At 41.8% G+C, this 21,451-nt stretch overlaps 1 protein-coding gene across 4 annotated transcripts in view; it reads right to left on the reverse strand.

Moving 5' to 3' along the window:
• The window catches only part of LOC117543157 (glucocorticoid-induced transcript 1 protein), a 23,062-nt gene extending 2,358 nt beyond the window's left edge, over nt 1-20,704 (reverse strand). The window contains exons 1-8 of one of the 4 annotated variants that reach the window (XM_034211251.1): nt 20,453-20,704; nt 19,936-20,315; nt 15,225-15,370; nt 6,540-6,629; nt 4,458-4,583; nt 3,429-3,566; nt 1,414-1,603; nt 6-126 (exon numbers count right to left, since the gene is read on the reverse strand). In XM_034211251.1, coding sequence (XP_034067142.1) covers nt 6-126; nt 1,414-1,603; nt 3,429-3,566; nt 4,458-4,583; nt 6,540-6,629; nt 15,225-15,370; nt 19,936-20,251 — 1,127 coding nt within the window. In that variant the 5' untranslated portion in view covers nt 20,252-20,315; nt 20,453-20,704. Of the gene's footprint in view, nt 1-5; nt 127-1,413; nt 1,604-3,428; nt 3,567-4,457; nt 4,584-6,539; nt 6,630-15,224; nt 15,374-19,935; nt 20,316-20,452 lie in introns of all 4 variants that reach the window. The other 3 variants (XM_034211252.1, XM_034211249.1, XM_034211250.1) reach the window with 3 other exon arrangements.
• Nucleotides 20,705-21,451: the final 747 nt, after the last annotated feature.

The raw sequence follows: 21,451 nt of genomic DNA on the forward strand, positions 1-21,451 counted from the left end.
CTTACACCATCTCCTCGAACACTTTGATCTTCTCACAGCCCTCTGGAGGTTCCCGTTTGAACATGTAGCTGTTGTTAGGTTTGGGAGATGTGGCAAATTTGGGGAGAGGAGAACTGCACAGGCCGTCTGGAAATAAAGTAAAGAATACAACGTAAAAAAAGGGATAATAAACTGATCAATCTTGCAGCTGCAATCAGACTCACTCACTAGTTTAGTAACGGACGTTGTCTGGTTGCCGTTGTGTTTCTCTATATTTGCGTTTGCTGTGTCAGCCATATCTGTAGCTTCCTCTTGAATGCGCGATTACGATTTGGCATCCTGTCACTACGTTTTTACATGTTGGAGCTAAGAATAAATAACTGTCAAAATGATGATTCTTTTTTCGGGTGGAGATGTATTGTGTTTGTTTAATACCAAAGAACAGTCTAAGTAACTCTCTGTAAGTCGTCACTTTTAGATGCATGTCAGTATCAAAAGATACATAAGCAATAAAAAACTAAAAACTAAAACAAGTGCAAGTTAGCTCTGCATAGCCCAACAAAATATATGTATTGCTTATACTGTATGTCTTTAAAGAGCACTGCCTTGATTAAATAGCACTCTGATAACATTGTCAGAGTCATGTTTGACAGTAAAACAAACAAGGTTGCACACTTCCCACGACATTGAAATAGACTTTGTTGTGTAAACTAGTTCCCCTCTAAAGCTGCATGCAGGGCCGGCCCGGACCAATTTGCTGCTAGGCAAGATTTTACAAATCACTCCCCTTTCAAACTGTATTCTTGTTTATTAATAACAACCTTTTTTTACTGTCATCAAGTATTTTATACCTGTTTTTCATTTATTCTCTTATTTTTTTATAACTATAATGATCATATAAAGGTGTGCCTTTACCTCACTGAGCTGAGGTTATCAGAGCCTCTCGGTCTTTCAGGAGAGAGCTCTCTAAAGCTCTCCCCCCCCCCGCGGCCGCTTACACAGTAGATTCCAATGTTAATAAAAGCACACAGAAGCTGTATATGTTTTTTGGGAGTTTGATTTATTTTAAATGAACACAAATACAAAATTAAAACCTATAATTGCACACTAAAACCATTATTTCAAAAAAAGAACTATTTCACATGAACCTCTGGTTTTTACTGGGGCTAGGGCAGTTCAACTTGATTGGGGGGGTGGGGGTGCGCCATAGTTTATGGGCGCTGTACGCAATATAGGCGTAGTTCTGTTAGTATAAGATAATAAGATGTACTTTGTTGATCCAAAATCGGGAAATTGTGTTAAAAAAAAAGAAGTTTTTTTAAAATGTCTAACTTTTTCTTCGGCACCCCCGATGGGTTGAAGCGACCTTGATTTGCCTATACTGCCTATGCCAAGGGCCGGCCCTGGCTGCATGTATGAAACAAAAAGGCCCACCTTTGTCCATTTCCTCTGCAGAGCAGGGGCTTCCATCAGGAGAGTGGGCCTGGTCGGAGCTGCAGGGGCGGGGCGAGGGGCTCGAGTCCCCGCTTGAAGGGGCCTGAGTGTCCGTGTCACGTGTGTCCCCGCTGCTGCTGTAGTGATGCAGAGGGAAGGGGGCGCGGCGGCCATCTACCACATCCATGGCCTGTGAGGTCAGAGTACAGGTGGTCAGAGCAGGTGGTGAGAGGTCACATGTGAGCATGCATTGATCCTAACATGTCAGAGTGACAGTACTTAGCGATTAGAGAGAACAGTAACTCAGAGTCAGACTCAATCAGCTTCAACAGGCAACGTGTCCTTGAAAACTGTTTAAGCGTTCCTGTGCAATTCCTGCTCAGTCACTGGATGATGTCAGTCTGGGTTAAGAGCGTCAGCTATAATGTCTGGAACTAAAAAGCCTATAGTGTGTTTGTCTGTTTGTTTAAAGGGTCAATGGAGAAGCAAACACGACAGCAGATGGTTGTTCTTGACAGTAATTGAACAGTGTGATGTGCAGAGTTCTGCTTCGGCAAAATGCTCTCAAATGGTAGAGCAGGAAAGACAAATGGCTTGGTGCACAGCAGGCTGTAAATCTGTGCTGGTGTGTTATTTAAACTGTTTGTGTGCGCGCGTGTCTGTGCCTTTCTAAGAGGGGAGTTTTACAGACCTGCCAAGGTTCACTACCCCACATCAGACAGGATTTACGGATGCACATTGCCGGACTTTACAGGACTGCCTTTACGTGCAATAGCTTTTAAGCATCGACTAAAAGAGCTATTTTTGACCATGAGCATATTCATGTATACAAGAGTTATGTTTGCCTGGTTTTGAGAGAAACTCTTTCTCTCAGGTTTCTTAAGTCATTACAATTGAAATAAAAAGCCTGTTCCAGTGTTTTAAAAAAAAACCATTACTAACATAATCAAATATTTTACAGATTCAGAGAGTTTCAATGACTGTTGACCGACGTAAAGAGCATCAATTGACGCCTGCAGGACATTAGACGCACTATAGAGAGAAATAAAAGGGACAAAAGCCATGTGTTGATCCAGGCAGATAATTTGATGACAATGATGCTTTACTGGAGAGATACACACCCCTCAATGTGACCTCTAAACTAAGATAAATAGAAATAAAAAACTTAAATTAGTAATTTTCTTTTGTGTTACATTATGTGTCAATTTCCTTACTGGTCGGCCTGATAAGGACAGATAAACTGTGTAGGCCATATTTGTAGCCGATTTTAATTAGGCTGCATTGATTCTATTTCATTATTACATGTTACTTGTTAGACGCTTTTATCCAAAGCGACTTACAAACTCTATACTGTGGGCAATCCCCACAGGAGCAATTTGGGGTAAAGTGTCTTTCCCAGGGACACAACGACATGCTGACTGCAGCGGGATTTGAACCTGTGACCCCCTGATCTGAACACCAACGCACTGTGCCACACGCCCCCCACATTTGCAGCTATTATGCTGTTCTATTCACAGACACAGAAATACTTTTGCTGTCCGACATTCCTACTCAGAATTCCAACTATGAAGCTGCCTTAAACAAGTTTCCCCAACGTGGCTGCTCTTTTCTAAAGTCTGTATGATGTCCCATGAATCTGAGACTCAACCCAACTGAGACCAAAGATAAGTTAAGACTTAGCTTGAAATAGAAACATTGGCTAGTGTCAAGTGAGGTGTGTAGTGAGTTGTAAAAACTAATCTCACACATTTGTAGTTCAATAAGCACTTTGAATACAGTTCAAAATCAGCTGGAGCCAGCGTTTCTGCCAGGGGGGCATCTTGCCATCATTTGACTGTGCCCTGTGTGTGTGTGTGTGTGTGTGTGTGTGTGTGTGTGTGTGTGTGTGTGTGTGTGTGTGTGTGTGTGTGTGTGTGTGTGTGTGTGTGTGTGTGTGTGTGTGTGTGTGTGTGTGTGTGTGTGTGTGTGTGTGTGTGTGTGTGTGTGTGTGTGTGTGTGTGTGTACACATCCCTACCTGTATGCCCTGCTCCCAGTCCTCTCTGATGAACACATTCTCCAGCTCGTGGCTGATGCCCTCCACACTGCTCGGCACCCTGCATATGAGGGACTTTGGCACAGGGATTGTTGACAGGGCTGATGACGTTCCTTTATACTGGGAAGACACAAACATATGAAATATTAGGATATAAATGAATAACCTTGAAAATAGAACAATTATCTTTGGTCACAACTTCTCACTTAGATGGAAAATGACAAAACAAAAGAATCCTCTCAGTTCAAATAGATTGTTCAATGATATGTATTAAACGGCATGTGTGTTTCACTTTGGCTCGGTGACACCAATGTCAGCTTGTGGTGTTTAAGTGTTGCTGATCTCATTTATGAGACATTCACCGGATGGAGCCGTTCAGTTTGAAATGGATTAAATATTATATGAAATAAATACATTGTTGTAATCTACCACATGTGGGTATATGAGGCATAGCATATCACTACTTTTCCCACAGAGGTTGATTTGTCCTGTTGCTGGGCTTCTGTTAATAAATGAAGTGCAAACAAGCTGAAGACAGGACATGCCCGGACACATTCCCTCTCCTCTCATTAACAAAACCTCCTCAGTCATACACAGTGCAGAATACAACATCACAGACTGGTGTTTTGATCCAATACAGACTATACACAAGTCAAAAATACCTACACCTTTTCTCAAATAGGGACTACTTAGTTATAGCATGCTGATTATCTTAAGCTTTATATACTAAACTTAAACTAATGCAGTAAATAGAAAATGTGCTTTACATTTAATTCCATTAAACGTGTAATGTGAGAGGCATCTTTCTTAACCCTGGTATGTTAATATGTATTTATCTTATCCTTAGTAGCTGAGATATGGTTTGGTCTCCATCTGTTTCATTTGTATGTTTACCTTATCACATATCAGCTGTCAGGGCTTACCTTGGATCACCAAAGTCAGGGTTAGATGATGTTCTCATCTGAAAAGAGCATGCCAGTGACTGTGTGTGACCTGGTATGAATAGCTCACCTGTGATGGGCAGGCAGTGCCATGCTGCGCCTGCTGCTGCAGCTGCAGAGAGCTCTGCTCCCGGTCTTTGCTCTGACAGCTTACCTTCTTGCTGCGCTGCAACTGCAGTCTCAGTTTAGCAATCTGCTGAAGGACAAGTAAGATCACGTCAGAAAATTACAGATCACACCTGTCCTGTCAAGGTAATAGTTCAGTAACCAGGGGAATTAGAACCTTTCCCAACAGAGAAGTAAATGAAAGCAGAAGGTGGTAAGTACATTTGCTTCCATTTTGGGTCGAAAACAACTGTTATTTTCCTAATTAATCAACAATTGAAAAGAGTCACAATTAACTAAAGGCCAAAGCTATCAGTTTAATTAATAATATACAAATAAACTACAATTTTAAGACAAGAAAGATCAAATAAACTTGCAAATCCTCACATTTGAGAAGCTGGAACTATCAGAAGTTGCATTTATACGTTTTATCAGTTATCAAAATAGTTGCTGATTAACTGTCCGTCAGTAAACTGATGTATTAATGGACCAAAAGCAGCTCTAATCCCATGTGTTGGCCTAAACATTGTTTTATTGAGGTTCCTCCTTTTTGCAGCATTTCTGGTGATGCAAGAACTTAGGTCAATGGGTGCTTCTGGCCCAGGGTCTGCCTCAAAACAGGATACCCTTTGTGAGCCTAACAGACGCAGTTGTACTATGCAGACAAAGGTGTGGTCCTCAATGCTGATCTTGTAATCCTGGCAACACAGTCAACAAAGAGACTTGCTCTTTTCACAGACGTCCTCCCACACATGTGATCGCAGAGGTTCAAGAGCTAGGAGACAGTTCACTACATTCATTGAGTGACCGCAAGTCCAGGCAATCCCCATGTCATCTCAGAGGAAGAGAGAGAGCTTTTCCTGGCTGTGCTACGCTATTGATCGTACTTGGCCAAGTCCCTGGGATCGTCTTTACATTTCTCTAGCTGGCCTAGTTTTAGTGTATGACGACATTTATGCTTTATTCATTCTGAAGTTAACAGTGAGATTTGATGAGATCATTTGTGAGTCCATAGCCAGGGAATAGGGTTTGACTTCTTATGTAGCTGGATCTATCCATGTGTCTCTTTCTGTCTTGTGTAAACAGAATTCAGAATTGATTCACAGTAATGCCTTGACACTTACATTTTTCATCTTAGCAATGCAATAGTAATGCAAGTAACATCCTATTTTTGAGTTGAAGATGCCTCATCCAGATCTGTAACTTAACACACAGACAACGGTAACGGTTGCCTGGCCAGGTGACAAACAAAGTGAAGGGAAAGTCTGTTCCATTAAAAGCACATTTCAGACTATCATACTTGTGTTTAATAAACAATTAACGAACTTCCACATCTTGGTCATAAAGCTATTTAATGAAGGAAGTCCTGTGGGCTGATCTTTAGATTTACGTCGATTTTTAAATGTGTTTTTTAAAGTTCTGGTCAATACTAAAAAACTAAGACATCTGATCAACCGTGAATATTTTAGAACTAAATATTGATCACTAAGAGATTAGAAAACAGTAAAATAGCATAGTGTTGCACAGTGATGTGTAAGGCTTTAAAGTAACATGAGTTCCCATGACGAAGTTCCCTCACTGTAAGTTAATGCAGGAACCATATGGCACTCGAGAGGAGTTCCTACACTGTCGCTCAAAAACGAGCGGCCATAATGAGATGCAAGAGTTTCAGTTGAATGGGAAGCGGAGGGGAGAAGGAGGTTACATTTAGACTGTGGCCTGGACAGAGACCTAATAGCTCCATGTGGTCGGGCTGGTTGGCCACTAAGCCATGCAGAGAGACAGGAGTGGAAAACCAAGCTTAAGGAGAATCATATTTAGGCTGACCTCAGACACTGACAAATAAAACACATTTTGAATAAATGGAATGAACCACAAAAATGACAAAAACATGCTCTTTGAACTGAGTGTTTGGAGCAAGTGTGCTCTAGCTTAGTGTCAGACGGTTTGCTAACACTACTCCACTGTGTAAATCCTCCATCTGTGGGGCTGTTGTCAGGAGCAGCTGTGACTTTGGATGAAGCAAGGTTAAGGCTGGTGAATCTACCTCTTTGAGGTGGTCCGCGCTGCCCCAGGAGGCTGACCGCTGGTGAGGACTTCCCTGTTCTGCTCCCTCATCAATCCACAGACCCGGAGTCTGAAACACATAAATACACATAGTCACAAAACCGCATGAAACACAACTCAATTTCATTTCCTCCAACACAGACACAGCTCTTCTGATACATGCTCCACGTGAACTGTAGGACTCTGTGGCCACCAAGAAGCATATCTTATGTTGCACATGCTCACAAAGATAAGTATCTCCTTGAAAGGCTAGGATTAACTAACCTGCAGTTTCTGAGATGCGTTTGCATGGCAGGGTGGCCTAATGTTTACAGAGATCAGAAAACAAAAGGTCACAATGGAGTCCTTGTTGAGTCTTGGTGCATGTGCCCATTACAAATGTTGTGGTATGAAATGTCTTTATATGTACATGGTTGCCATGAATGTGTTTGCACAATGAAATACAGTTAGGATCAGTGATATATACACACACACACTAGTTTTTAGCTATTTCAATTCAGATATACTTAAAGTAAACAAAAACTTAAGACACGTAAGACACTAAAAGACCTTTCTAAAAATACTGAGAAAGGTGTCGATACACCAATAAGATGACCTCACTGTGTGCCTCAGGGTGTGAGCATCCACCAAATTCCTTAAACCATTTGGCTAAACAGTTGAGAAAGATGTGGTTGAAAGCAGAAAGGAGTGCCGTGTGCTCAAAGTGAAACTGGAGTGTGGAAACAATGACATTGAGGAAAACAGTCATGAGATACTCTCCCTCGGGAAATAACTCAATCAAACAGGAAAAACAAAAGTCATAGCATTTTTGATTGCTTCCATTAGTAAGCCTGGTAAAGAGAAATACATCAGGGTCTGCATATAAAAACAATGTCTTTATGTAAGGACTAAACCAAGAAACCCAGGTTAACCTTGTTACAAGGACTTCACTATTAGCTGCTGCTGGTCTCCAACTTTTCACCTTAAAGAGCAACTTGCAGGTTAGAGACACCAGTGAATAAATGTGTAGGAAAATTATGAATACACTAGATTTTCAAAAAAATATACAGAAATATAGACTACAGTGACACCTGGCGTCGTTTTAGTAAGACATTTTCACTTCCGCATAAAAAAGCCTCAGCACGTGACTTCCCGCGTGTGACGTAACATGGGGGAGAGCGGCCGGTCTAACGTATGAATAAACATGGATCACAATGCTAGTTTTGACACAGAAGAGGCTGAAAATATATATTCGAATGCATATGATTATAATGATGAGCCTGCTATGCGTCCAAGAGACCAGGAGCAGCCAAGGATTAGAAAAAATAACGGCCATCGGAGAGAAATAGAGCTTTGGTGTGTGGAGAACCAGTGGATAACAGGGCAGCTGTCTTGGTGAGTGACCGGCGTTAGCTACAGTTAATGTTAGCTAACGTCAGTCACATCAAAACATTGTAAAGTTAGCAATCCTATATCAGGCTATAACTAAAGTAGTATTGATAATATAGTAACGTTACTGGCAGGACTGTTGATACTGATCCATAACAGAAACTAATAAGCAAGTATCAGCCGTATCCCGCGTTACCTAATGCAACTCCACACTACGGTGCTGTGTACCGGAGGGGAGACGCGAGATACGGCTGATACTTGACGATCTGGCGGAGAAAGGTTGTGGAGCCTCCGTTGATGCTTGATGGAAAGCAGGTGTGTAGTCGGGGAGGGTGCACAGCTGATTGCAGCAGGTGAGAGGAGGTTGAGCCGGGAGCCAGGAGTGACAGCCACCACGCCCACACAAACAACACAGACCGGGGGAAACAAACACAAAGGAGACGGCTGGAGCAGTACAGCCACCACAGCGTTACCTAATGCAACTCCACACTACGTCTTTACGGTGCCGTGTACCGGAGGGGAGAGAGAGAGAGCAGCGAAGGGGGGGAGAGAGATGTAATTCTTTCACACACAGTGACGTCACGAGCTACCCACATTGCAACACGCGCCATATATATATATATATATATATATATATATATATATATATATAAATACGCCATTTTCATGGAGGTGCAAATATCCTGGAAGTGCAAATATAAACAGCTAGCTAACGTAGCCAGGCAGAGCGCACTAGGTTTTTTTTCTGAATTAACGACCGAAGAAATCGCTGCATGTCTTCGGATTACATCTCTGGACTTGAGGGGTGTGCTCTAGGTCGTTACCAGCGTAAACTAGAGCTGTGTGGGTTGTCGGATTGCCCTTACAGACTGCCTGCAGATGTATGGAAAAACGACCCTTGAAAGTGGACTTCGTCGATGTTGGCTGCATCTACGTCTAATTTCTAGAAACACCAGGTGAATACCCCACTTGTCACAATAATATTATCATGCCAATGCATATATGTGGTATTTTAGAGTTGACTAGATATTGATTAAGGCAATAGATTATGATATTCAGTACAGGAAGCTTAGCAACACCTAGACGGTGTACGGCTGCCTGCTTGCACCTCGCGTAAAACGGCGGATACCGGAAGTACGGTGTCGCCCTCGGCCCAATACCCGTATGTGTGTGTGAAAGAATACGGTTTCCTGATAAAGCTGTGGAGAGTATGTGCTGCAGCGAGGTGGATGCACAACGCACCCAGGAACGAACGCTAGCTCCGGTCCTTTTCCCGTGAGGGAAACTGTAGACTCGATGTCCTGACAGGCTCGAGTTTGTGCAACCTGCACAAACACAAGCTCACCATGATTACAAATGGTGAAATGCAATGTAAAATTACAGAAAAAATACCAGCTCACTAAATCACAACCGCTCAAATCAACTACAAACTACTACCACGGATTGGGCAGAGAACGAGTCCGAGAAAGTTGCTCCCCCATGTGACGTAATATGACGCGTTTGACGTATGACGTTAAAAAAAAGCAGTTTTTAGTAGCAGAGCTCAAAACGGCTCCTTTTCCTCTGAATTCCTGCTCTTATGTCTTGTAAAACATATCAAATCCTGCATTAACATTTTTAATTGTAATTTTCAGGCAAGGTTAAGCATAAATGTAGTAAAAAAAAAAACCTGCAAATTGCTCTTTAAGTAAGTCTATAAATAAGTTTGAACTATTTAGCCTATACACACACACAACTCTGATTTGGCAGATTATGTACAGCACAATGCTAGGTTTAGCCTAAATCAACAAGTCTACAGAGACATTTTGTGTCATCACCAATGAAAAGAACATCTGATATACAAACCATTCCCTTTCAGAGAACATACAGGCAGTTCTCTCTCACTGTCTTTTAGACCTCTTCTGCATAAACAAGGAAACAGTTAAGTTATGTAAATATATGCAAAAACAGAAACAGACTGAGAATGCTTCATAGCCTGAAACCACATATTTCCCCTGATTATGCATATCAACAGTTCCTCAAACATCTGACGTTTTATAGTCAGCACAGCCTACGAAACATCTTAAATGTCAGTGTCTTCACACTGCCTTATGTCTGACCCGACACCAACAGAAAAACCTCTATGACTCTCCAACTAAGGCACAAACCTTGCCCTATCACACTGTGAATAATGAGGAACACCCGCGTGAAGCCGTTAGCGCTGGATAGCTTGCGCTGGTTGCCCAGAAAAGGACAGCGGATGAAATGGGGGCTTGTGCTCTCATAAAGAGCCCACTGTGCCTGGCCACGCTGTATGGCAGATGTGTAGCTAGCCTTTAGCATTAACATTTTGAGCATGGCCTATGCAGTGGCTTGTGCTGTTTGATGCCTCTGCCAGGCATTGACGGAGTGGATGCTGCAGCTTAGTCTGTTCATTCAGAATGCAGAATGCTGCAAAAGGGCAGACGGGCTTTGTGGAGCTGTGGACTTTGCTGTTGAGGAAAAACTAAGTTCTCACAGATGTTCAATGACGTCAAATAGGGAATGCAACTTGCTACTTGTAACTCAATGAAATGTGAGACGCTTTCAATATGGCAGTAAACGAGGGCTGCAAAAATACTGGTAATAATAAAAAACATAGAATCAAAAGAAAAAAGGGCTCAAGGTAGTTATTCACAAGTGGAATGTTTCTTCACCTCCGAAAGATGCTGTTTTTCAACTTCATAAGCCCTAAATCAAATAAATCCTTTCATTTCATTTCAAACCTTTATTTACCCAGGTGTATCCCATTGAGATCATTGATCTCTTTTTCAAGGGAGACCTGCTCAAGTAGGTTCCACATGAAACATAAAAACATAAACAGAACAACAAAAAGGACATCTTACATCTTATCATTTTTAACTTAACATATCGCAATGATGTGTGCTTAGTGTTAGTGGTGACCGCAGCTTTTAGAGCAAACAACTTAACAGCTAATGAGAACAAAGGAGGTGAGAATAATCCCTGCAACTAGTTCCCTGGTTGTTAAATCAATTCCAAACACTTATTGTTTTAGACATAACATTTTACATTTTATACATGAATCCTTGCTTTTGTTTCAAGTCTTCAGAAAGCTAATGCATGCCGAGATGTCTCGGGCCATAGGTGTCAATATAAGGGCAACACCTTTCTTTATAGTGGATATTTCACTTTGCAATAAATGACTTATTTCCACCCAGATATAGAGAGTAAAACAAGACGGTTCAAATACTGCAGGTTATCTTAATTGACGCTCTTCTTCCCACACAAATGCTCGGTTAACAAGAACACCCACCTCTATTTTCCTCAGGGGCCTTTTAATCAACTAGCTCTTTAACTTCCGTCCCGAGATGTGTGCTGTGTAGACGTATGCACCAGGTGTTGTTCCTGATAAGGCACTCCCCTGCAGATACAACTGTTACCGTAGCCTGCAGCTTGCTTCCCATTAGGATTCCTCCTCAAAGGGTTACATGCAGGCAACATCCTCAAGAATCCAGTTCTGTTCCAAAGCAGGAAATAATGACTGGGCTACATCAGAATGACGGTGGAATTTGTGCTAGATTAGCTTAGAATGCATGCCGGGACATGAGAGCAGCCACTGCTATTATTTGATGGTGTTCAGAGGCCAAATGGGGTCTGGTGTCGTTCCATTAGGAGGAGGATTAGCTGGTCACTTTTTAATTAGCAAAAGGGGAATGACAAAACACCTGCATATATTTGAGCAACTTAGCAAGTTGACAGGAAAATGCTGAAAACATCGTAGTACTTGTTTTCCTACTTGCAGTAAGATGCTTTCTGGCTCTATTCAATCAACATGTGTGTATTCGACTAAGGTATAGTATAACGTTATCATGATGTGTTAATGTTTAATTTATTCACGTTGACAGTAATTAGAAAGAGATTTTTTCAAAAGCAATATATAATACATTTTTGAGAGGGACCTGTAAAACCTGCATTTGTGGCCACATGTGTTTGGCTCCAAAGTCCATAGCAGACATCTTCTCCTTTGATATTCCAGTCCTATAAAAGAGACTGCTAAAGCAGATTTCCATTGGCGTGAAAAACTGTTTGTCTTTTTGTTTGGTTTTTCAGATTACAAATGAAGATAAATAATTTCCTCTCACGCATTTTCAGAACTCAAAATGCCTCTCTGTGGTCAGCTTGCCATCACCTGTAGTCTTTGTGTTGTGTTTCAAGTGCAATCTTTAACAAAAACTGCAAGGACAGGCAAACTATTTGATCAGTCTGCCTTTGTCGGTTCTAGTTCTTTGAGGTCTGCGTGGTTTGTCAGGGCCCTAATCTTCATACAGACATTCTCTGTGTTCTGAAACCACAGGGCCTAGGGCACACAGGCCTAGCCCGGAACAGTGATTAGCATATGTATGGGCCCTCTGCTCCTCAACTCCCACACAAAAGGCAGGCGAGCCGTGCAGCCACGAGGGCCAGGTGGTAAGCAGTGGGATTTCTCCTCGACTCAGGCGTGGCCTGGGGGACAGGTGCAAACAACTTCACCTCCATGCAAGGCTACATAACGGCTCAAAGGAGAGGCTGTCTTCAACTTGAGCAATGACCAACAAAAGAGGCCAGGGACCTTTTGTGTGCTGCTCTCTGCTGCTGCTGTCGTCGTCTTATAGAAAGAGTTTTGCCCAGGCATAGCTTTCTAACAGGAAGTGGTCTCTCACTATCCTTGAGGGAGTTTAATCGCACAAGGATTGTCAAGTGTGTCACACTCCCCCACATCATTACACATGGCTAAATGTTTTCACATCTCATATTTCCACAGCTCTGACAGATATAAATCTCTTAAACGTTGTTTTCGTTCATGTCCACCTTCAATCAGGTATTTGCTGATAAGGCTGGAAAAATATGGTCAAATGTGGCGAAAAAAGGATCTACAAAATCACTGGCCAAATGTTTATTCTGCAATAACCTTTTTCAAGGCCTGATAATTATGGAATAGATTCTCCATACTTGTCCTGTCTTTGCAGTACTGCACAGGAACCCTGTAATAAGAGGTCTTTACTCTGCATGCATACAGCCACTTCAAGAGATCTTATAGGCCCTCACACCACTTCCTCAGCCAACACACAAAGACATTCGAGGCAAATGACGGGTTCAAAGGAATGAAGCCCATGTAAATTAGGCTTGGCGGGCTTCATTCAGACACATGAAAGGCTTCTTTAAGCAAAGAGGGTGCAGCCCTTGTCATGATCATGCATAGTCAATATTCTTTCATGACAGAAACCCACCAGACACCAACACCCGCCAACAAATGTACTTCTTAGAGAGAAACTGCATCTAGGCACTAGGCAGTCAACAGGGCAAGATTAGTGAGCTGCTTTCCAGGAATACTGTGGCGATGTGAATTAGGAAAACCATGTCTATTATTCCTTATCAAGTATTAAAAGGTAGTGCTTTGAGGACATTTCAGTAACTGCAAAGTCCACCAGATAATCAAAACCTTTGTCCACATTGTTTAAATACGTCTCCTTGACCTAGCACTGAAACAGAAACAAACAGTTACATTGAAGTCTTAACTGCCATTCTTTTTTAGCGAGAAATGAAAAGTGAATGTGGAATTTGGGGATTTACCAGACACTGTGGACAAGCTGTGAGCCCTATGGCCATATTCAGATACGTTAAGGTCTTTTTTCTGTCAAACTAAGATAATTAATTGCAAATCATATTTGCAGCACGGAGGAGAAGGAGGAGCGTGCGAGGGAGCTCATCCAGATGAAGCAGCAGATAGCCACGCTGATGTTTCCTGGTTTTATGTTGAAAAGTGTTCCCCTGTTCTGTTGCTGATTGTGTGCACCTGGTGCCCTGTGTTATCTCCTCCCCCCTCACCTGTGTCCTGTTGGTTTGATTAGTGTGGGTGTGTATTTAGGCTCTGTTGCCCTGTCTGTTTGGAGGCTGGTAGTGTGGTGGCTGGTGACTGTGCGCACAGGAGCAGCAGATTGAGGCTGTGTCATATCATAAGTGTATGAGTTCATAAATGCCCACACCGGGTTGTATTTTTGGACGTTCTGCCTCTGCCTCCTTGCTTGGTCGGGCCGCTCAATTGTCAGCTTTACTCAAAACCAAAATTACAATATGATGATTCATCAATCGTCATCACATCAACAATTCAAAGATGACGATGGTGATGGTTCCATGATGACGACACATGTGACCTTTTAGTGATGTAGTGCTTCCTCCCTTTGTCTGTGATTTCTTCAATCTGGAACCACGGACACTGCAGTCACTTGGCACGCTCCTTAAAGGAGACATGTCATGGCCATTTCCACGGATCATAATTCCATTGTTGAGGTCTACTAGAATAGATTTATATTGTGCAATTTTCCAAACTCACATTTGTTTCTCAAACAGCATCTCTGTAAACTACGTGTATTCACTGAATTTCACTCTCTGCCTTTAACGGCTCGTTGTAGCTCCAATAGCTCCAGCCCCCACCCTCCCTGGGAGCACAGTGTGCTCTGATTGGTCGGGACGTGGTGAATCGCGCTGAGCTCCGTGGAGGTGTGGTTTCCTTGTTTAGCGATACACAGCTAAACACAGCCAAACTCACCCTGAGCACACACAAAGTCACAGCCGAAGTAAAAACAATAAGTGTGGCTTGATATTGAGTAAGAAAAAGGTTGATAAACGCTGTGAGAATGGGTCTGCAGAGAGAATGGGTCTGCAGAGAGAATTTCGCCGCAATCCCAACTGTCTGTTATCAGCCTGCAGCCAGGGAGGAGAAATCAGCTTAGCTGCCTGCACTGAGTGTGTGAGGAAGTCCGTGGATTGGTCAATTTGGACCAATCAGCGGGGGCTTAACGTAACGGCTCCGCGGACGTAACCTAACGGCTCCACGGATTGGTCCATTTCGTTCCGGGTACGGGTTGACATCATGCCGTATCCGGAAGAATCAAATGGACAATGACGTATCTCCAACGAGGCGTTTTGGGGAGGTCTTTTCTGTGTTAGAGTTTTACTCGCTACAGGGTGTACTTTGAGGGTTGTTGACTCTGAAGACTGTTTACATGCATACAAACCTTCATAACACACAAGGGGACGGGTAATAACCGGAAAAGCATGACATGTCTCCTTTAATATTAACATTATGAATTTGCTTTCCAAGGCTACAGCAGCTAAGACTCATGGATGCTACTGCTTAGAGGCACCCATGATAATCGGTTAACATTTGAAAAAGGTCGAGGCTACTCCATGAGTCACCAGGATTATTACGTTATCTTTGGGAGTCCTATATTTCTATGTTTAATAACATTAACATATCATTTAAAACATTTGTATGTACCTGTGTGGCTTTGTCTTTCATACAGGAGGGGTAGGGTCCGTGGGAGTCCCGAGGCCACTGGCCGGTGAGGTACGGCCCTGTGATGGCGTCCAGTGAAGATGTCCGCCTGATGGCACTGGAGCTTCGAACCTGTAACTTGGACCTTTCTGCTGTGAAAAGAACAAAGTGATGGGGTGAGACACACAAGCACCCACACAGGCATCAGCACCAAGAAAGACAAACTCCCAGAGGCATCAACATACAGTGTGATCAATCTCTCAGTGCAAATAATTAGCCAAGGACTCAGGGCCATACACGTATAATGGTTTACATTGTTGGCAGATAATCGTGTTAAACCTGAAACAAAACACAATGACATCATGAAAGCCCTTCTGACAAAATGTGTTTTTTGTACTTGGCCTAGTTTCTTTGCCTGTGGTAAAGTTGTAGCACAAACGGGATTGTGTGTAAATGTTTACTAGAAATATATTTCCGTCAATCACAGAATGAAATATTACAAAAATGAAGACAATATCTCCAAAAACAATATAAAAACACAATACAGTATAATCAACACTTCACCTTGAATACTGCAATGTACAGTTAATAATGGAGATAAAACCGTATACGGCAAACTCTTCTTGTTCTCAAAGTGTGGACAATTGTTTCTAATCTCTTAAGTATTAGCTGAAGGCAAACAACATGTTTTGAGAGCTAAGGCCTGAAGTAAATGTAAATGGCTGAGCAGGAGCATCTGATGTTATGAGAGCAGTCTGCTGTGAGCCAGAACAGTTAACCACACACCACCCACATAAGAACTCATAAACAACCACACCACAATGCACATCAAACCTGCCTGCATCCACTCAACATTCCTGCAGTGACACGCACAAAAAAAAGAAGAAGAGAGAAACAAAATACGCAATGCCAAAGGTTGGATAGCATGATAGTGCAGTAACAGTTGGATTAAATGCAATAGCCTCAATTACACTTTGTGTGATCCCAGAAGCAAATGCTCCTTCTTTTCCGTATCAAAGACAGACAAAAAAGAGATAGCGCCATGATTTTGAGGAAACATTGACTCCATTCCCTGTCTGAGTAGGTTTAAGCAGAGGCCCTTCCAACGTGAACACACAGACTAACACACACAGACTAAACTATCTAGATGAGGCACCCCTCTCCTTGCAAAACTACATAGGCATCATTGTTGTTCTTTGTTCACAGAATACACGGGGCCTACCCACCCAAAGGTATTGCCTAAGTAAGCTTACTGGGCTACAGTAAAATTCCCTGAAGCATTGTAGACAAAGGAAGCAGGCTAAATGTCCATCAATATTGATACAGGCCAAGCCAGTGCTCTCAGAACCAGGACTGGGGTTATTTTCCATCGTCTCCCCACTTGCCAAAATAGAATAATCTTGTGATGAGAAAAAAGAAACGGTGAGAAAGAAGGCATCAAAGCAGTCCATCTGCTGATTTCAGGGGAGCATGAGTGGAGTTGTGTGACATTAAAAAGGAATACTTCTGGTTGCATTTGAATAAGAACTTTCCTTAGCCGGAGCTACTGTGAAAGAGTCCCTGCCTTTAGAGGGGATAAACGGTGCTTTATTAACTGTAGAGGCAAATGTGAAAACAAACATGTGGTCCAGATCAGTAAACCATAGCAGAATGGTTTCCTGTAGGTTTTCACAAGTCTGGTTGAAGGGAAAAATAGTTTAACTTCATCTTGTGATCACATTTGTAACAAAAAGCACGTTTGGTATCCCAGAAATGCTCAATTCAATTAGAGCAGGATTAAAGGATTTAGGGGTTTGCACTCTCAGGCAGCCCTTCCAGTTATACATCATTTTAGTTTATCCATTAGCTAAACCTGGTAGGTCTTATATGCAACCTATATTTACATATGGAGATGGTCTTGGAGATGTTTTAATTCAGTCGGAAATGCTCAAACTACCAAAAATACATGCAATCGATCGCCCACCCTCAAGACAGTGCAAACGTGGCCATTGTTAAGAAGAGGTGCAAGACGGAAATCTAAACAATGAATACAGTGTCCCAGTATACTTAGGGCTGTGCAATTAATCGTATTTTAATCTCGATTACGATTTTGGCTTGCAACGATTACGGAAACAACGTCATCGAAATAAAACAATTGTTTATTTATTTTGTATTATTATTTATTGTGTTTTCAGTTGAATTATACTTAAAGTTCAGGGTAATCAACTGTTAAAAACATACAACAAACAATAAATAAATTGATGTTTTCAAAGTAAATGAATAATCGTGATATCAATTATTGACCAAAATAATCGTAATTATGATTTTTGCCATAATCGAGCAGCCCTACTTATATTACAGAAAGGACTAAAACTAGTTATTTGCCATGGTATTAATATTCATCATACTTTTGACTCTAATATATAGAATACTGTCGATTCTGTTCATATGTATGATACTACGTGTTTATTTACAATGCCCTATCACTAAACTATGATTAGAGGACTGTCTTTTTAATTTGTAGCTGTAATACGAACAGTGACTGCAATATGAATAATGATATTAATATTTCCCAGGAACTTATAAAGTTATGAGTTCAGCATCTGTCTCTCAGCTGTTCAGAATATGGCTAGTGAGCATTGTTAGCAGTTATCAGTCAATGAGTCCAGTGGGTACCTCCCACAACAGGCTATGTGTCTCAATGGGCGATGAGGGTATGCTATGAATGCTAACGATTTCAACTTTTACCACTGAGAAGAATCCAAAAACCTACCATCAAGTTTGAGGTTCAACCAGATGTTGTGCAGGTTTGGTTGATAAAACAACAGAGAACACAGCACATTTCCACATGTGGTCCTACTCTGCAGTTTGAATGTGTGACAATGAAGCAGGGCCGTTTCAGCACAGCTGGCACTTTGACAGAGAGCAGGACTATCATTGTTGGGACAGTGAATCATGTCATGCTGGTGAACCGAAAAAGTCATGATATGGATTATTATACTAGGGGTATGCAAACAACATGTACAACAGCATGTCAATTATATATGTTTTGTATTAGCCATGTAGAAAAGCTTAAAAGAAAAGTTCCCTTTTTCCTGAATGTTGGCACAAATCTCAATATGTTGTGTATGTAGGTGACTTTTTGGCGCTAACATTAATGATACTGCACGGCATTTTGGACCCACCAAATGGCAAGCATTATGTCTTTGGGTGGGTCCAAAATACTACGATGAATGATATATTACAAAGCGCAAATCCTCCAACTTCGTTTCTAAGCTGGCATGAAGTGATGAAAGATGTTAATGACTAAATCATGTTTGCAATTTTTGAATGTTAGTAGCCACCAAACCCACACTGATATGATCATAGTCCTCATCAGAGGCCTCTTGTGCATGTTTGTACTGTGAGGTCATGGCAATGAAGCTGGGTCAAGTCTCCATCATCACCACTAACATGAGACACTGGTGTGGGTGAGAGGTCGTCCTTTCAGAGGATTGAGGTATGCGTGGCATGCCACTGGGGTGGGAAATCAACACCAACCACTAGGCAAACACGGGTGAAATGTGTCGTGCCTGGTAGGTCTACCCACTCAGTTGTTATGGAATAGACTTCCTTTCCTGCCTTGCATGGTACACTGGTCAAGGTTGGAGGTCATCTCTTTCAAAGAACTGAGGAATGTGAAGCATGTCACAAACATACAATTCCAAATCAAACACTATCCGGTATGATACAAGAGGGCAGCACTTTTGGCTAAGAGGGAGAAACGTTTAAACATGACTAATGAAGCTTTGATCAAGCTGGTGCAATGTAGTGGTCTCATGGTGTGTTGGAATATGGGACCTAAACTAACTAAGTACAGAACACTCTTGTGCTGAGTATATATATATCTGGTGCTTTTCATGGGAACTGGTGTGGTGTCCGACATGCCCACTCATGTTTTCAGTCCTAAAAAGGAATCTCTTCTTATCTCAAAATACTGAAAAACAAGCTGTGTATTCTTTGATGAAGAAATGTAGTTCTGGCCTTCAAAAAGATACCGCTACCAGTCTGTAAATTAAGCTACAGCTTCAATATATGGCAAAAAAAGGCTGTCCCATAAAGGAGATTTAGTGGAAGACTGTGAAATGCAGATACAGGGCTGCTTGGACTCTCGTGTCCTTCTTCAGTTTGTCTCTATTCAAAAAGCAACTAAGCATGACATGACGACATAGCACAGACCTCTGTTATCCACGTGGAAGAGAACATGGTGAGGCTCAACAGATGTTCTGAATGTGCCATGAGTGCTCCATGCTGCATCAATGGAGTGAGGTCAAAAAAAGCAACACCTGACTTTTCACTCAGCGCTCTGACTACTGGGACTGACGTGGCCCCTTTATACAACTGAAAGCATGTCTTTCTGCCAATTCTCTCCTCCCCCTCTGCCCTGTCAAAAGTCCATGGGAAATAAGAGAGCCAAAAGTGCAATCTATTCTCTGACACTATTGTGTAAGTGAATGCTAGGCTGAATAGTTAATGGATCAACCTTCTGCAAATCAAGAGACTATCATGCTCCAGCTTACCCCTTCAAATATAATAGTTTACCTTATTCTCTATTGAAATATTCTAATGAAAATTCCGATCGATATCTTCGTTACAGGAAAGTTACTATGACAAGTTATAACTTGCCAACAGCACATGGTGACATGGCATTTACTGGCCTTTATAGGATAAAATAGCAAAAGAAAATAGATTTTACCTCTGGAAACCGGAGAGTCTGGGGGACAGGAGGAGTCCTTATTTTCGGGGGAAAGTCTTTGCTTAGCATTTGCACTTCCCGAAATGAGTGAGGGACTGGAAGGGGGACTGGAGCCTCGGCTGTTCGTGGTTCCACCGTAAAGGGTCTGCGACCCCCGCGTGGGGCTGCTCGGACCCCCGCGCAGGAGCTGGTAGGGCACGGTGGCTCGGATGGGGTGCAAACGGCAGCTGCTGCTGTTGTTGTTGAAGGAGCCTGGGGAGCCCGCATTGCTGCGTCTTACCCTCGGCTGCTGGAGCGAGTTGCTGGGGGCTGACATCCTTCGAAACTGGCTGTAATTCCTATCACAGGAAGAAAGACGTACTGCCAAAGTTGCTGCTTCTCTGGAGGAGGAGGTGGTGGTGGGGGAACGGTAAGATAAACATTAGCTAGTTAGCAACAAAAAACGTTAGCTTCCTTTTTTTAAGTCAACTCATGCGCTCAAAATGACAAAAACTCGCAATTGTTGGTGATAACTTACCTGTAAGATACTAACACATGACGATGTAAGCTCTAACAACTACAATAGTAACTTTAAAAGTTGTTTATGATACTTCTTGAGACGTTTAATTCTTGTTTTCAAGCTCTCTTCCCCATCATGTCCACTCACTAAATGACAGTTGTTACGGCCAGACTACTGGCTGTTGCCTGTGGGCGGGCTACGCTACTCATTTCTGAGCTTCTCATTGGATAGTGACGATGTACAGTAACTTCGCTGATTGGTGCCAGTATGTCTATGGATCGTACTTTCATCCAATCAGGTAAGAAATGTCTTACTAGTGTGGAAAGTTTTTTTTGTCAAGGAAATTGAGATGTGAAAGATATCCTTTGATTTTACTCTTTACCATTGCACCAGTGTATTATTTGTTTTACAATGTACAGAAACGGCCTTATTTGAGACGTAGTATGTTGCTCGTCATTGTGAAAAATACAGTTGCAATATAATTATTCAGCAGATGGTATCACAAATGTAAATGTTCAAATTATTTTTGTTTTCTATTGAACACTACTAACTTCAGTGATTCACACTATATATGATAAATAAATATATGAATGATAAACATATATTTATTACAGCATTGTATACAGTGTACAGACATAGTTTGACCTGTAGAATCCACGCTGTACAAAGTTCTTTCATAACTACTTATATATGTATTTGCTTATCTTAGATAAGCCTGTGTAAGCTTGATCAAACAAGACTATGAAGGTAGATATGGTGCAAAATGCGAGAGCGTGTAAAACCTGATGTGAGCACTTGCAGAAAACAAATCTGAGCTTGTGTGCATACATTTACACTTGTATAAAATATCCACGTAACTGTGAACCAAATGTACACTTGTATAAAATATCCACGTAACTGTGAACCAAATTTGAAGTCACAGAAGAAGAAAAAAAGTGAACTTAGTTCACTTGCAGAAAAATACATATTTTTAAAATATATTTTCCATTACAACTGCAACTTGGTTATTACAACCTC

This window comes from Gymnodraco acuticeps, unplaced genomic scaffold (genome assembly GCF_902827175.1).
Source record: "Gymnodraco acuticeps unplaced genomic scaffold, fGymAcu1.1, whole genome shotgun sequence".
Taxonomy (NCBI): domain Eukaryota; kingdom Metazoa; phylum Chordata; class Actinopteri; order Perciformes; family Bathydraconidae; genus Gymnodraco; species Gymnodraco acuticeps.